General features: G+C 41.3%; 2 protein-coding genes across 4 annotated transcripts; both read left to right on the plus strand.

Annotated features, from left to right (window-relative positions):
* The first annotated feature begins 1,154 nt into the window (after positions 1-1,154).
* Positions 1,155-6,119, plus strand: LOC105564498 (lysosomal acid phosphatase). The gene is made up of 7 exons (XM_012016911.1): positions 1,155-1,532; positions 2,187-2,409; positions 3,420-3,515; positions 3,693-3,932; positions 4,313-4,619; positions 4,733-4,944; positions 5,371-6,119. Exons 2-7 carry the CDS (start codon positions 2,242-2,244, stop codon positions 5,512-5,514), a joined length of 1,167 nt encoding a protein of 388 aa, XP_011872301.1. The 5' UTR covers positions 1,155-1,532; positions 2,187-2,241; the 3' UTR covers positions 5,515-6,119.
* An 828-nt stretch (positions 6,120-6,947) lies between these two features.
* Positions 6,948-16,015, plus strand: LOC105564499 (EH domain-containing protein 3). 3 transcript variants are annotated; one of them, XM_012016912.1, is made up of 7 exons: positions 6,948-7,839; positions 13,097-13,591; positions 13,945-14,258; positions 14,320-14,428; positions 14,524-14,842; positions 15,055-15,225; positions 15,307-16,015. In XM_012016912.1, the coding sequence occupies exons 1-7, from the start codon at positions 7,720-7,722 to the stop codon at positions 15,510-15,512; spliced, it is 1,734 nt and encodes a 577-aa protein (XP_011872302.1). In that variant the 5' UTR covers positions 6,948-7,719; the 3' UTR covers positions 15,513-16,015. The 3 variants fall into 3 exon arrangements, with proteins under 3 accessions (XP_011872302.1, XP_011872303.1, XP_011872304.1); XM_012016913.1 differs by lacking the exon at positions 6,948-7,839 and adding an exon at positions 12,336-12,483; XM_012016914.1 differs by lacking the exon at positions 6,948-7,839 and adding an exon at positions 12,855-12,986.
* Positions 16,016-17,158: the final 1,143 nt, after the last annotated feature.

A 17,158-nucleotide genomic window follows, 5' to 3' on the forward strand; every position in this document is an offset into this window, starting at 1 on the left:
AATATTATTTACACATATTATTATGTTTTAAAATATTAATATTTGCATTTGCAAACGCAAATGGTGGCACATTTTATTTTTTAAAGCTTAACGATGAGTGAGATTCGTATGAGAAACAAATATGTTATAAAGTAAAATAGAACGAATAACTGTAAAAAAAATCAAAATTATTGACCGTTTCGTTTCAACAATATAAACAGTTAAAACTGAGAAATGGGAAGAATTACGTAGTAGACATGAGTGTAGCGTAAGAGATGTGGCAACAGCGTCTCAAACTTCAGCCGTATGGCTGACAAGATATAAGGCGCACGAACCTAATGTTTCAAAATTTGATGTCAAAAGCTTACACGCTGACAACACTTTTACACTATTTGTCACGCTGTTAAACAGGTGGAAACGTAGGTTATAAAAATCTGTCGGTATACGTGACACTTTTAAGTTCCAAAACTGTACATTTCCAAAAGTTTGTGGTGATTTTTTACACGGGAAAACTTAAAGTCAGATCAACTATAATCTTTTGAATCTATTTTATATTATGTATTAATAGTAAGTGTATTCTTTAGAACAATATTGCATCAAGATATATTATTGTAATAATTGAGTGCTGGTTCCTGTCTGGAATAACCTTTTTAGCATTACTGTCGCGATCGAACTACCTTAAACTAAGATCAAAGTTAAATGACGTTTGGTGAAACCGGGCCTTAGAGTATCGATTAATTTATATTAAACAGATTTTACTCCAGGAGCAATAAATTCATGGTGGAGCCAACAGATGATGCCGCTATCTCTTATTAGGAGAGCCTGTCTCGCAATAGGAGACTTGCCTGTATAAAATTACGTATTTACGGCGACGTTAATCGTTTTCGTGGGATTCAAGAAAATTTTGTAATACGCCATCACGTCTGTATTCTCTTTACAAAGCCTTGACGGCGCAAAACTGTTATCAGCGACGTTATCAAGAAACGAAAGTCACTCAGGCGCCATATTAACGATATTGCCTGAGCAAGATGTCGCACTGTTATCGAACGGGATCGCTTTGCGACGAGGAAACAGCGCCGTACAATAGAGAGACAACTGGTACAACTGGAAGCCAGACGCGCCATTCATATGGCAGGATTTACATAAGCATGACACACAAACGCACACACGCACACACACACACGTATATATAGCCATCACGATCGATCTCTCAGCCATGTGTCACACGAAGAAGAGCGTGTGCTGCGAGGAGGAAGAGCGTACACGCGTGTCTCGGTTTTCTTATTCGTGGGCGAGGTTCCTGTAATTCGGGGCGACCGATAACAGAGTGTGTTATCGAATTTGTGCGAGTCCGACCGACTGCCGTGCGATTTCGCGCGACTTGCGGACTGCACGCACGTCACGCACCTCGCGTCTCCCTCTACTCCGAGTGCTCCGAGGAGGACGCCACGAGGATACCGCAAGACGTGCATCAGCGATCGCAGTGCCGTATTACACACAGTGGGATCTTACAAGCTGTTAGTGCGGTTACGACGTCGCGCGTATAAGTGGAGGTAAACCTGCCTTTCGATATGGCGGCCAACAGAGGAGTCCGCGACGGGCACGGCGTGTATTCATCTGATAGAGAAACAAGTGTTTTCCCGACGCACGATATCGCAGAGACGATCTGACGTTAATTGAAATAGTGAAGCATTTGTTGGCGGAGCCAGATAAGCCAACCGTGACCTTTTACGAAAATGAGAAAAGCCCCGTCCCTTTCGCTCAATATTTCTTCTTTGATTTAAGCGTGGGAGTTGTATCATCTTTTTTTCTATTCTTCGCGCGATACTGTGGAAAGAGTTTTCCAAATGGGTTTTGAAGAGATAATGTAATTTTGTAATTCCGATTATTGTCCAATGCGGATACCTCGAGTATCGATAACACGGGAAGATTATTACTTTTACTTCGTCGTTCTTTGATTTATCGTTATTGCCGCGTCTGCGTATCTCGATTTTCTATTTTACTTGAAACACCGATTCGCGAACTTCAGGCACGGCTCTAATGTTGAGATAAATAAAGCTAGCAACCGATTCGGAGGCGCAACCGCGCAAAGTAACTTTACATGTGTTAAACTTATTTATTTTACACGAGGGACGTCGCCTAAGTAACTATCGGTTTGTGCTGGAGTCATTACGCCAGCCGCTAACGAGCTCTCGTTTACTATCTAGCCCGCGATTGGAGAAGTTCCTTGGGATCGCCACGGGAAACGTGTAATTGGACCAAATGGATCGGACGAGAGGACGAGCCTCGATGGGTAATTGTCGTTCCAGAAAGCTTGGCGTTTGCGTGAGCGTGGTTGTACTCGGGACCTTCATCGCCTGCACGATGCTGGCGTACACGGCGTTCGCGTCTCCGGTTACCAAACGTAACACGTTACAGCAGGTGGTTTTTGTGAGTAGCTCGTTTGTAACAGTTGGCCCGCGTCACCTCGTTACTCCGCTTCCGTAGAGCGTTAATTTAATTTTCATGTTACGTTATACCAATGACATTTGCATCTATTAACTTCGCAATTTTACGAGATATTTCGCTGCCGAGCATTAACTTAATGTTAAATAAAAGGATTCATTAAAATGTATAATATTCGGTGCGAAAAACACGTATAATGCTGGCTCGAGGTTTTCAAATGGCGAAAAATTTGAACGAATCTCTCCCTTGCTTCGGGCTCTCTAATTAGTCAGGAATGAACTGGTCAGATGAGGAAGGACGAGGTGAACTTGCGTGCCCAACAGTAAATGAACAGTACACTGAAAAGAAAAGTCTGATAGATTCCAACCAGTCGTCTGTTAGAAAATGGACGAGTCAGAATTCCTTTAGGATTCACCAGATTTGAGGTGAAGTCTAGCAAACTTCTGGTTATGAAATATCTTTCATGCACTGAAAAAACAATCTGATAGATTCAACCAGTCGTCTGTTAGAAAATGGACGAGTCAGAATTCCTTTAGGATTTACCAGATTTGAGGTGAAGTCTAGCAAACTTCTAGCTATGAAATATCTTTCATGGTAAATCCTAAAGGAATTCTGGTAAATCCTAAAGAAATTCTGGTAAATCCTAAAAAAATTCTGATTCGTCCATTTTCTAACAGACGACTGGTTGAATCTATCAGATTTTTTTTCAGTGCGGTAAATCCTAAAGGAATTCTGGTAAATCCTAAAGAAATTCTGGTAAATCCTAAAAAAAAATTCTGATTCGTCCATTTTCTAACGGACGACTGGTTGAATCTATCAGATTTTTTTCAGTGCGGTAAATCCTAAAGGAATTCTGGTAAATCCTAAAGAAATTCTAGTAAATCCTAAAAAAAATTCTGATTCGTCCATTTTCTAACAGACGACGGGTTGAATCTATCAGAATTTTTTTCAGTGTACTTTCCTCTCGTACAGAAATCGTCATTGTTTTTTGACAGCTGTTTCGTCACGGCGATCGAACTCCTACGGAGACCTACCCTAAGGATCCTTACATAGATTACAATTGGCCCGGTGGCTGGGGCGCCCTGACAAAGGTGAAATACCGTTGAATCGATACCGCTATACGTGATACGATAATACACGTCCAGATTCGCCATAAATTTAATCGCGCATTTGCAGCGCACGGTATACGTATCGCGGTAGTAAGACGCGCGATCGAGCGCGAATAATGGAGCACGACGCGCGTTATCAATCTTGCCATGCACTTTCAGAAGGGGATGCTGCAACTGTACAACGTGGGTCAGTGGGTGCGCTTAAAATACGGCGCTGTAATCGGTCGTAAATTCGAGAGCACGGCCACGCTGGTGCGTAGCAGCTACGCGGATCGGTGCGTCATGTCGGCGCAGGCATTGCTCGCCGGACTGTTCGTGCCGAGTCCCGAGGACATGTTCGTGCCCGGTCTGGCATGGACCCCCGTTCCCGTGCACTCGATACCAAGGAATCTCGACAAGGTTTAATCCGAGATCAGACTTATAAATATAAGCCGAGAGAGAGAGGCTGCAGCGTGAAATCTTGCCCCAAGAAGTCCCATACGCAGGCTCTTTGTCTCAAGGGGATCCCTTTTTTCGCGCTTATTGTTTTCGACGACGAGGGGAAAAAAAACACGCGTAAATCTTAAGATCGCAACAGGTTTCAGTCAATTATCATAATCTGCGGGCAACCGCCGGATTTTGTGCACAAAATTCATCTGGCGTTGCGAAAATCAGAATAGTTTCTATGACAACAAGGTCTACATTTCCGAGTGGTCTTAAACGAAAGACAAGTTACTTGTCGGGAACACGCAGGCGCGTGAAGAGGCTGACTTTTTAATCACAGTGACGTGTTATTGCAGCTGATAGCGGTGAAGGTGCCGTGCCCGAGATTGGAGGCAGCCCTAAAACGGGCGTACGAAGATGAGGCGGAGAGATCCGGCGAAGAGATGGCCGGTTATTATAAGGAACTGACGGAGCACACCGGACAGAATATGAGCACGATCACCGACGTCGAGTTCCTTTACAACACCCTCGAGATCGAGGAGGAGCACGGCCTGCAGCTTCCGACGTGGACGCGCAAGTTTTACAACAAGGAGATGCGCGACATAGCCGCCCGCAGTTTGGCGATCTTCACCGACGGCACCACACAAAAACGTCTTCGTGGAGGTACCGCCGGGATATCTCTGCGAAGGCAGCGGAAAATATCTGCTGCGAATGCAATTTTTCAATCGCATTCGCAGGGACCTTGCATTGTAAACTGTATCGGTTGTATCTTCCAGGTCCATTGCTGAAGGAGATTTTACGCTGTATGGAAGAGGGTAAAACCGATCCCACGCCGAAGCGATCCTATTTTTATTCCGCTCACGACGTAACTATCGTCAACGTGCTGAGGACAATGGGATTTACGAATGAGCTTCTTAAACCCGATTACGGGGCCACGCTGATATTGGAGCTGCATCTCTCCAATAATGGAGCCGACCGAGAAGTGAAGGTACGGTTATTATCAGGTAGTATCATCGAATTGATGGTACCGTTAAAGTTGACGATATAGCAACGAATATTTTTCGAAGAAATTGTTTCGCACATCGCGAGAACTTTAAAATAAAATCCCATCTAAGAACTGTGTGCGTTATACGTCGTTGTTACAATTTACAACAGATAAGCTTAATAATAAATGTTTAATTACCAGAAATGACACGTGAATGTAATTAATCAACGGCAGTAATTAGCGATTATGCATAATTAATATAATTATGCAATCGCTGAGATTCGTAAAATAACTCGTATATTTACATGCTAATGTGTTTGCACATGTATGTCATCTAAATATCTCTCTTACTTCTTTCACAATTGCTGCCCTAATGATTTATAAATTATGGGATGATAATTCTTTTTTTTTCTCTCTCTGTCACCGAAGGCGCTGTATTTGAACAATACGAGAACGGAAGATGCGCATCCTTTGAAAATTCCCAACTGCGCGAGTCCCTGTCTATTGCAAAACCTGAGGCAAGTATGGCACGAGGTGATTCCGAACGATTGGGACGCAGAGTGTAAAATGTAAAACCAGCTGGCTTTCTGTATAATATAATTGTACTTGATTGAAATCAATTATTACGCTCACGTTTTTGCATGGAATCATTGCTACGCGTGTAAAGCGGAACAAGGGATGTCAAACGTTAATGCATGTAATGCGCGATACATGTAAATAATGTATACGTAACCGTAACATCGATACTTAAATTAATTTAAGTGTACGCTCAATTATTATAATATTCGTAATTATTACTCTAATAATTACCCATAAATATTAGTAATCAATATGACTTATACATTTGTAATATTATCATTAAGAGAGATAGCAATATAGTTATTAAAATAACACGTAATAGTTATTAAAATGACACGTGAATAGCGATACACATAATAGGTATTAAAATGACACGTGAATAAGATGGAAACAAAAAGAAGCATGTACTTTCTAGACTACAATAGTGCGAAAAATTTCATTGTGCTTACCAACGTTGATCCGTCAATGAAACAAAGCAATACGTTACTCGGTTTTTCATCTGCATAACCGAGGAATCCATCGGCGAGTGGAAGCGCCTGCTGCGTAAACTCTGTAAAAATAAAATTTACATTAAACGTAAGCGAGTTTAATTAAAAAAAGCGCCCCTTTAATAAATGCCTCGTGTCTATTTATTCGTCTTAACGAGCCCCGCTTAAATTACAACTGGTTTGCAGAGATACCGAATAGTAACGTATACATTTCTGCACCCGCAACACTCGCGGCCACCCTAAGGAACAGAATGCGAATGTCTTTTACGAATGCAACCGGCGAGTTTTGAAAAATTCAGCAATTCAAATGTCTGTAGTTTCTTTTTATGAAGAAACAATTGTTGCTTTAATAAAGGTCGGTATGAGCGGACGGTACGAAGAGTTCGGTATAGAAGGCGCCTCTGGTACCTTATTGCAGATAATCGTCAAAACGTTTATCAATAAGAAATGAGTTCGTCAGCGCCTTATGCAATACTGATAAACGATAAGAATATCATTTCAGCGATGCCTATATTGACATTAATATAAGATAAAAATTTTTTACACGAGAGACAAGAACCGTCTGTCGCTCCCTAAGAAGATATTTTCCCAAGAAAATTTTCAATATGTCCATTATCACCTGGTATTTTCCAATATAAAAGTATATTCTTACGAAAGAACGTTTGAATCGTTTCTTTATTATGATGAAATTTATTGATTATATTATTGACTTAAACTGCTTTATTTTGTTCACTCTTCACTTGCGATTGCAGATAATTTTCAAGCCGAATGAACTTCAAACAATTAATTAATTTACTAAAGACTCTCAATATTTGAATGAGCAACAATGAAAAGTGGATTTTGCGAGTCGAGTTAGTTGTGCATGAGTTATACATAAAATTTCATTAATACAATATAAATCATATAATTAAATCACAATAGAATAATTATATAATAAAGTATAATTATAGATCGACAATTAAATTAATACAATATAGAAACATTTATTTAATGCAAATTATAAGTTGTACGTTCAAAGCCCACTTTTCTTGTTACTCTCGAATTAATTTCCAGCTTTTAAACAGAGATGTCATACATTACAGACGATTCTACAAAAAGATAAGAATATACCTTTTAAAGTTCTGAATTTTACTAAAATAAATATAGATTCACGTGAGGAAAATATGAAGATAATTATAAATAAATTTTTCTCATCAAAAATAAGAACAAACACGATTGAATAAAAAAAAGAGCTACAGACATTTGAACGCGAGTTGTTGCATTTTTCTGTTGCATTCCTAAAGACATCCTGTCTCTCAGGGAGGCTGCGAGTGTTGCGGTCGAGTGCATAATGTGCACGTTACAACTCCCTGCAAACCAGTTGTAATTCAAGCGAAGCTCGTTAAGACGAATAAATGGGCACGAAATCGTTTAACCGGGATGTGCCCGTTTTGCTTATGCAACCGTTGACACTGGACCCGTTTTGCGTATCATTGCGTAATATCATGCGATTATTGGCGTGAACTATTGTCTCTTGTACCGAATAGTACGTGCGCAATTAGCAATTAAACAGTCGCGCTCGATGCAATACGAGATACACCTCTGATCTCAATGCGTGCTCCACTTTCGAACAAGTCGAACGAGACGTTTTGTCATGACGTGATTGCGATTAACTTTTCGTGCTCGCAGCTTACGTCGCGAGGGAGAAAGTGAAAACGAATTTATTTCGCGAATGAGTGAGCGAGCCGAGGACATCATTTTAAGTACAAGCGACAACGAAATAAATATTTGTCGAGGCGAATACATATTCGGTATGATAACATCTCGGCCTGATACGCGAGGCTTTCTTCAGGTAAGATAGCTGGAGGCATCGATTGAATCGGTAAAAACAGAAAGAGTGGCATGTAACAAATTCGCGTGCATATTTGAGAAAATGCTTGTGTAACAAAAAACTTGGCAGTATGAATTTTTCAGTAGGTTCTGTGCTACTTAAAGAGGCTCCTTAAAGCAAGTTTTCGTTGAAAAGAATTGTTTCCTAAACTGTAGACGCGCCTGTCCATGTAGAGCAAGGACCCGTTTGAAATGCCACACCGCCCGTCCGTTCTCATTGATTCAACTGCAATCGCAATCTGTTCTTTCGATTTGCGCGAGTTATCGGCTTATTAATTTTAACGCCGCTTCCGCGATATTTCATTTTTAGATCAATCTAAAGTCAAGGGAGCCGCGGTGGATTCAATGCGGTGCATTTAACAGGAAAGATAAGACGGGAGGCTTAGCTCTCGCTTATCAGTTTTTTTTTGTCTCTCGTGACTCACCGTTCAACAATTTAGATTTTATTCGCGTGAATCCAACGCGCGCATCGTTCCCGACTCAACGTTTCGCGATTCGATCGGACTTGCATGAGAGAAGGTCACAGTTATCGATTGACTCTTGGACATTCATTGTTAACATTACGCCTCCGTTATGTCACTGTCATTCGTCAACTGTTACAGCGTTACATAACTCACTGGTGCGTACGAGGGAATCCCAGTGACGCTCTACGTTTTTCCGATTATGCGGCTCTATTTTCTCGTTAATACGAATGCGTGTAGGGAAAATGAATAGCAATAGATAGAAATAGAGAGCCATCCGTTAAACATTTTCCCGTTTTAATGACTCGTCGCGCAGTCAATTCTACATCCAAAAGTGATGGGCTAATTTCTTAAATATATAAGCAATAAAGTAATACATCAATTTCAATTAATTATCAAATATCAAATGTATATAAATTTCTTCGTACACGAAGCTAATTAGTTTTACCACATCAGCGTCTTCTTGATTTTTAACCATTTCTAGCACAGCGAGACGCGCTTTAACGACGTAATAGAAGAAAACACGCTTCGTTTATTAATGGATCAGAGACGGAGAGGAAATAGAGGTAGAGAGGTGGCATTATTTATTTGGTGCTTTCCAAGCATCCGTTTTGGTCGTGAGACGGTCAATAGATAAATGTTATCATGTCAAATATTTTACGTTTCTCATATATGAAAATTACATATATATCTCTATTAATATTTGTGCACTGAGAAAAATTTTTCAGCGGATAAACCTATTAAGCTATTCCGATGGTTAATGTTTCCGATTAAATTATGGATACGTCCGATAAAATTTAATTGAAAAACCGATCATATTTTTCACCGGATATACAATTTAATTGGATATATCCGTCTGTTATTATGTAACTGGATTATCCGATTATACTTGCATTTAATCGGGCATTTTTCTCAGTGTATGTATAAATTACACAATTTAATTATTATATACATGACGATTTATACGTATTATAAATTATGTATATACAATATATATGAAAGTGCGAGTTTTCGCTTTTCTTCAAAAAGCAGATGTAGATCTCGACGAAACTTTGACTAACCCTTTTACGACCGAATTAATTATCGCTTTTTCTCGACGCGATGTTTATTCAGACTGATGGAACGCACGCTAAATGATCGAATCCTTTTGTAAGTAAATTTTGTAAGGGCTTACACGTCCCAGCGATCATGAAAGGGTTAAGGCCCGGTTTCACCAACGTCGCTTAACTTTAAGCTTAGTTTAATTCGTTCTTTGTCTCTTTTCAACTGTTACTTTAAAAAGGGACGAACGTGAATTGAACTACGATTAAAGTTAAGCGACGCTCTGTGTCTTTTTCCAGCTGTTACTTTAGAAAGGGACAAACGTGAATTGAGCTACGATTAAAGTTAAGCGACGCTCTTCGTCTTTTTCCAGCTGTTACTTTAGAAAGGGACAAACCCAGTGAGAAATGATTCGTCGATCGACGTCGAAATGATGTCGAATCGACGGTGTCGATGTCGATTCGACGTCGTTTCGACGTCGATCGACGAATCATTTCTCACTGGGAACGTGAATTGAACTACGATTAAAGTTAAGCGACGCTCTTCGTCTTTTTCCAGCTGTTACTTTCCCAGTGAGAAATGATTCGTCGATCGACGTCGAAATGATGTCGAATCGACGCCAATTCGCCGGTGTCGATGTCGATTCGACGTCGTTTCGACGTCGATCGACGAATCATTTCTCACTGGGTTAGAAAGGGACAAACTTGAATTGAACTACGACTAAAGTTAAGCGACGCTCTTCGTCTTTTTCCAGCTGTTACTTTAGAAAGGGACAAACGTGAATTAAACTGAGGTTAAAGTCACGCGACGTTTGGTGAAACCGGGCCTAATAAGAACGATATTCATACTTTGACCCATATTCGTACCTTGACGTATCCCCCGCGTTCCTGGGCGCCGACCCTCGAGTCGACCGACGAAAACGACGAGGGAATCGTCGCGAGCCGGGCGCGTTCTTTCCCGCAGAATTCGGGACGGGCAACGTACGCGACCGCGAGAAGGCGCGATTCGAAGAACAAGCAAACCCGGCGAACTTCGCAACAACCGAGAGCGCCCAACTTCACGCGGGACGCCTCGCGACGGGGTGCGAGATGCAGAAACGCCGGAAATATATCGCGCGAGTGCTCGGGTGAGCGCGCCTCGCGCGTTTCAAAGATAGCCAAGCGGGACGAGAATCCAACAATCGCGTACAACAATCGCGGAAATTCGAAAGCGGAAAGCTCTAGGTCGGCGCTCGGGATTCTACGGGCGCGCGTAGCGTCGCGTCGCGTCGCGTTGTCGCGTTCGACAGTGGAAACAAAAGACTCACGAGAGAAAATAGATAGCTGAGATTCCAAGTGCACGATACTATCACGTGTTTCTACGCCCGCGTTTCCTCGCCGCGCCCAGGCTGTCCCTCGATCAGCTTTCCATTTGTTCTCGGCGCGGAACGAGGCGTCTCCCGCCGATAAGACGCGCGCGTGCTCGACCGCGAACTACGAAACTCTCTTGCCCGCGACCTGAACTTGCGCGCGAAAAATCTCGCGCTTTCGGCAACCAATCGAAATCGCGACGGAGCGATTAATGCGACGTTCCCTCGAAAGACTTGAGAGGGATCCTTCAGCCATCTTTTTTACCGACACATTCGAATATAGTTTTTTGCGCTGGTAAATCTTTTTCATTAGACTCCTGACCTGAGTGTTTTAAGTATGAAAATGTTAAAAGATTTATCAGCGCAAAAACTGAATTCGAATGTGTCGGTAATATACAAAATATGTGGCTTTTGTGTACGAATCGACAGTGTGTTACACTATTCAGATTAAGCGAAAGAACAGCATGGTACCATTGAAATTGAGTTCAGAAGCCTAACAAAAAATCTATTCACTCGAATAAGTTTATAGGTTAGGTAACTGACAAAATTTTATACATTTTAGTCCCAGTCTACAATAGAGATTTAAGCCTTAAGCCTTAAGAAATTGACTAATCACAGCCCAGTGAGAAATGATTCGTCGATCGACGTCGAAATGATGTCGAATCGACGTCAATTCGACGGTGTCGATGTCGATTCGACGTCGTTTCGACGTCGATCAACGAATCATTTCTCACTGGGAGTCGCGCATTCTACTCATACTTGACCGTGATTGGCCAATTTCTTAAAGCTTAGGGCTTAAATCATCTATTGTAGACTGGGACTTACCGTTGCTGCAAGATTGCAGCAGCGTTGCAGCAACATTTCGCAGCGCTTAGGCAACGTTGCAATCTTGCGATAAATTATTGCTGCATGATGTTGCTGAAATCTTGCTGTGCTGTATGGGGCACGTCTATCCGAAAAACATCCATTCAAAAACCTCAGTCACATTAATCAATCAATTTATTCACAAGCCATCTCGGCGCGTCCCTAATTAACATTTACAAAAACGGCTGTGAAACACGAGTCGAACGCATCTTGTCAATTTCCACCAAATGTAGATCAACTTTAGTTAACTCGGTCCTGCCTGCTCGTCTGGTCCTAAGAATTAGAAAAGCGTAAAAAGTAAGCTGAATCGGGACTAAAGTCAATCCGCATTGATAGGAATAGACATTGGTCCAGCACTCCCCCCCCCCCCTCCTTCATTCTCTTTCTCGTTCACGCTTTGTCAGTTGTCGACACTGACTGTGGAGTCGTCTGTGAACCCAATGCCACATGTTGTGTAGTGCAGTGGTCGCGGCTGCGTCGACAACCTGTCAGACCGAGTCGCGCGTCACCCGTCCCTTCTCTCCGAGGACACGTCGTGGAGTATCGTGTGTCCAGGTTCGCCGGGCGCGGTCGCAGCGCAGCGCAGCGCGTACGCGACGCCTTCCAGCGCCGTTTGCGTCACCGCTGGCGATCTCAGGCGACTCACTCAGGCTGAGCAGTCCCGAGCGGCTACCACCACCACCACCGCCGCCACCGCCACCACGTCCGCTCCCGGAAGTCCGCGGTGCTCGCGATCTTCCGCGATCGGCTGGGCAGTGCATACGTCACGTCGGCGGCGGAGACCGCCTTACGCCGCGCGCTCAGAGTCCGTTAGTCCGCGCTCGTCCTCGCGTCCGTCGCGCTCTGTCAAGCGCGCCCGCTCATCCTTGACCGGTGAATCTCCGAGGCAAAGGTTGGTGCCGCTCGACGGGCTCTTCGAGCTCTCCTCCTTCTCTCCCCCCCGCGCCTCCTTCCCGACCACCTTCCCCCCCCGGAGTCCACGTGTCCTCTTCCACACTTTTTTGCGCTCTCGTACTTGGCTCCTCGTTGCACGCGCTTCGAGTCCGAGGTCCCGGTCGTCGTTCGCGCGAGGAGGTGGTGCCGGGTGCGAGATATCGGTACCGGGAGGGAAGGCGGTGCCGGGAGGTTGCTCTCTGGAACGAGGCACGGCCGGGGTTCTCAGCGGGCGGAGGGCGACGTCCACTCTGCCTGTGGTGGACGCACGAGTCCCGAAGGCACGAGCGTGGAAATTCGGAGGCGGAGCGCTCCGATATAATTGACGTGATAACCTTAACCTCTCTGCGGGCCGCGCGCTCTCCAGTCCGGAGAACGGCTGGTCTAGAGTTCGTAGCCTCGTAAATCCCGTCCCGGCTCGGCCGAGGGAAACGTTAATTAACAGGACGCGGCCGTCACTTGGTGTGCTAACGTTGCTAAACGCGCGACGTGTCGTCCCGTGGAATTCGGGCCGCGCGCGACGACGCGTCTCCAGTGGCGAGAGAACGTTACAACTCGGGCTTTGCTTGCAGATCGCCAACATGTTCAGCTGGCTGAATCGCGAGGAGAACAGCAAGCAGGACCTCTTCGAAAATGTCACCGAGGGCCTCAAGAGGATATACAAGTCCAAGCTGATGCCGCTGGAGCAGTACTATCAGTTCCACGACTTTCACTCGCCGCAGCTGGACGACCCGGATTTCGACGCCAAGCCCATGATCCTCTTGGTCGGCCAGTACTCCACCGGCAAGACGACGTTTATCAAGTATCTGCTGGAGAGGGAGTTCCCGGGCATCAGGATCGGGCCGGAGCCCACCACGGATCGATTTATAGCGGTCATGTACGACGAGAAGGAGGGGGTCATACCTGGAAACGCGTTGGTCGTCGACCCGAGCAAACAGTTCAGGCCGCTCTCGAAATTCGGCAATGCATTCCTTAACAGGTTTCAGTGCTCGACCGTGGCCTCGCCGGTCCTGAAGGGCATATCTATAGTGGATACACCTGGTATACTGTCCGGCGAGAAGCAACGAGTAAGTAATGCTTTTGTAGCTTTGCGTATATGCAAATCGGTGCCTCAAACAGTGTTGAGTCACATTTTTCGCAAGAGCGAGATTTTATATATATATATATATATATATATATATATTCTTTGTACTCGGCTCGACAAACTAACTGAAAAAGATGTGAAAACCTCGGTTCTGCAAAAAGAAATGTGATTTAATACTGCTCACCTTTGAAGTAATGAAGTTACTTGATGCAAGATACGTATTCGTTTGTATGACGAGTACGGCAAATGCTAAATAATGAATGTTAATCAATACTGTTATGTTAAACAATTTTAAACAAATGCTGAATAATGAAAAAAAATGAATGTTTCCTCCAGGTTGACAGAGGCTATGACTTCACTGGCGTTTTAGAATGGTTCGCTGAGCGCGTAGATAGGATTATCCTGTTGTTTGACGCTCACAAGCTCGATATATCAGATGAATTTCGCAGATCCATCGAGGCTTTACGTGGGCATGACGATAAAATTAGAATTGTTCTTAACAAAGCCGATATGATAGATCATCAACAGCTCATGAGAGTATACGGTGCTTTAATGTGGTCGTTGGGGAAGGTGTTGCAAACTCCAGAAGTGGCTAGGGTTTATATTGGCTCGTTTTGGGATCAGCCGTTAAGATACGATGTTAATAGAAGGTAAGCTTTTGTATATCAATTATTTCTATATTTTGTGTTTAAACGTTGTGTCTTTTTTCAGATTATTTGAAGATGAAGAGCAAGATTTATTTAAAGATATGCAGTCGCTTCCAAAAAATGCCGCGTTAAGAAAACTTAATGACTTAATTAAACGAGCACGTTTGGCAAAGGTATGCAAAGCAAAGAGACTACGTTAATTTCTCTACAATGACAATTTTAGACTAGATTTAGTAGAGAAAGATTCATGTTCTGCGTCAATTTATAGGTCCACGCGTACATAATAAGTGCTTTACGGAAAGATATGCCGAGCATGTTTGGCAAGGATAACAAGAAGAAGGAATTGATAAAAAATCTGGGCCAGACTTACGATCAAATTCAACGGGAGCAACAGATTTCACCTGGAGATTTTCCGGATCTAAAGAAGATGCAAGAGAGCTTAACGCATCACGATTTTAGTAAATTTAATCCCCTGAAGCCCAAATTATTAGAAGTGGTAGATAAGATGCTCGCTGAAGATATCGCGAAGCTTATGGCTATGATACCACATGAAGAAACCACCACAGTTTCGGAACCACTTATTAAAGGTATGATTTGTGAATATTTTATACATTTTTAAGTTTTAATGTTGAACCACTTTTGAAAACATTGCTTAAATTTTCCAGAAAATTTTTGCTAAAGGATAAATAAATTTAGTTGATTAAACAAATTTTTTGCGAAAAAGTATGTGATGTAGATTTACATATTTTAAATTTATAGGGAGAAAAAGATTGCATATAATTTACATATTTAATTTTAGGAGGAGCATTTGAAGGTGTGGAAGATCAAGTTAGTCCGTTTGGATACAAAAGAGGAGAAGGAATCGATGCGGGTGCAGGTGAACCAGAATGGATTGTCAATAAGGAAAGGTACAAATATGATAGCATTTTCGAATCACTTGGGCCACAGGATGGAAAAATTACGGGAGCAGGTAAGGGTGTTAAATTTTTAGAGACAATATTTACTTTTCCTGGAATAAAATACTCTAATTTGTATTATTTTATATTATCAGCGGCTAAATCAGAAATGGTCAAGTCCAAGTTGCCGAACAGCGTACTCGGAAAAATCTGGAAGCTTTCAGACATTAATAAAGATGGATTCTTAGACTCTGACGAATTTGCCTTAGCTATGCATCTAATTAATGTGAAGCTCGAAGGATATGACCTACCGGCTGAGCTACCAGAACATTTAATACCGCCATCGAAACGCGATACATAATATACGATTTTTGTATTATAATTTATCATGTTTCACAAATGGTTAACACATAGAGTAATGAGACGATGGATATTAGCACGACTATTAGCCGTGCGGTTCACAGTGCGATTCGAGAATTATAAAATTATACTTTTACAATCAGCTGTATCATATTATGTGTATATCATGTTACATTGATATAATGTGTTAAGGCCAAGGGACATATATATTTGCAATCTCTACAGAATTATTGCATAATATTGACCAGCAATTGATGTATTGGTATCTTCAAACAATATTTTTCCAAAATGTATGGATACATATACAAAATTATACACATAGTATATGATACTTATACTGGTATAATAGTAAATAATTTAGAAGATTTTTTTCTCTTTAAGATATGGAGTTGTTACATCGATACAAGAATTTTGATCTTGGAATTATATTTATGTTTTATAACTTTGAAATTCTTTTACGTGTATGTGTGTGCCCTGAATTATAAAATGTCGCTGATTAATGAATAAGAGACTGCATTGCGATATATTAAGGCAAATAGATTTTTTTAAGGATGTTAGACAAAATATTTTCGAGAGAAACATTCTAACTTTAGAAGCATGTTCCCAGGACGAGATAAGCTTAACTGAAAATTAAAAATGCAGTGCAAATATTTTCTACAGAACAAAAAATTTGCTATATTAACTAATACAAATTATCATAATTAATATACTCGAAGTTAATAGAATATGTTTCCAAAGTTGGCTCAAATTTTTTAAGAATTTTTTGTATAAAAAGAACAGTTAAATTGAAGACGAATAATGTGGAAATATATAAAAGAAGATAAAAGACTGGATTAAAAATATAGATTTTACACATTCTATAAAAAAATAAACCTAAATTTCAATTTATTTTTTATTAATAGTTAAAGGAATTAATTTTATTTCGTATATTTATTGGAATGTTTTTTGTCTTCAAGTTCTATAGGAATAGAATTTATAACGCGACCAAAATATTCTAAAAACAATTTTTTGCTATATTATTCATCAATAGATAACAATACGTAATATCTATTATATTGTGAAATTCGGTCAAATTTGTTACCGTTTCGTCTCATCTGCGACATCGACCAAAGATAAAATGTTACAAATAAAGACATACCACACATGTGCAATATTAAAAAACTAACAAAACTTATTATGTAATTGGCATATTCTATTTATAAAACTTGATATTTGCTTCTTATTACATAATAATGAAAGAGGCTGAAACATTAGAGAAGTATTAATATTCTTTAATTACACACACTGTAAAAACGGCTATGATATCACTTTGACGAATTCTCAATTGCATTTTCTATTAGCACTGCCTTCGCATGCCGCGAGTTTATGTGATATCAGAAAGTGTATTTGTATTAAAAATTACTTATACTTTATTCGGAAGAGAACGTTCATCTCAAATTTATCTTAATATTAATCAAAATAAGATTATTTTTGGCATAAATAAAGTGTAATTGCAGTTTACTTGTCAACAGTTTCAAAGCACATATGCATGGAATGTGGTTGCATTACTTTTCTTCGATTTGCACATTCTATTTTTAAAGATCCGCGTAAACACTGTTGACATAATGAAAGTTATGTTTAAAAAATAGAAGTAATTAATAAACCGAA

This window comes from Vollenhovia emeryi, unplaced genomic scaffold, assembly GCF_000949405.1.
Source record: "Vollenhovia emeryi isolate VEMERY1.0 unplaced genomic scaffold, V.emery_V1.0 DF939164.1, whole genome shotgun sequence".
Lineage (NCBI taxonomy): Eukaryota > Metazoa > Arthropoda > Insecta > Hymenoptera > Formicidae > Vollenhovia > Vollenhovia emeryi.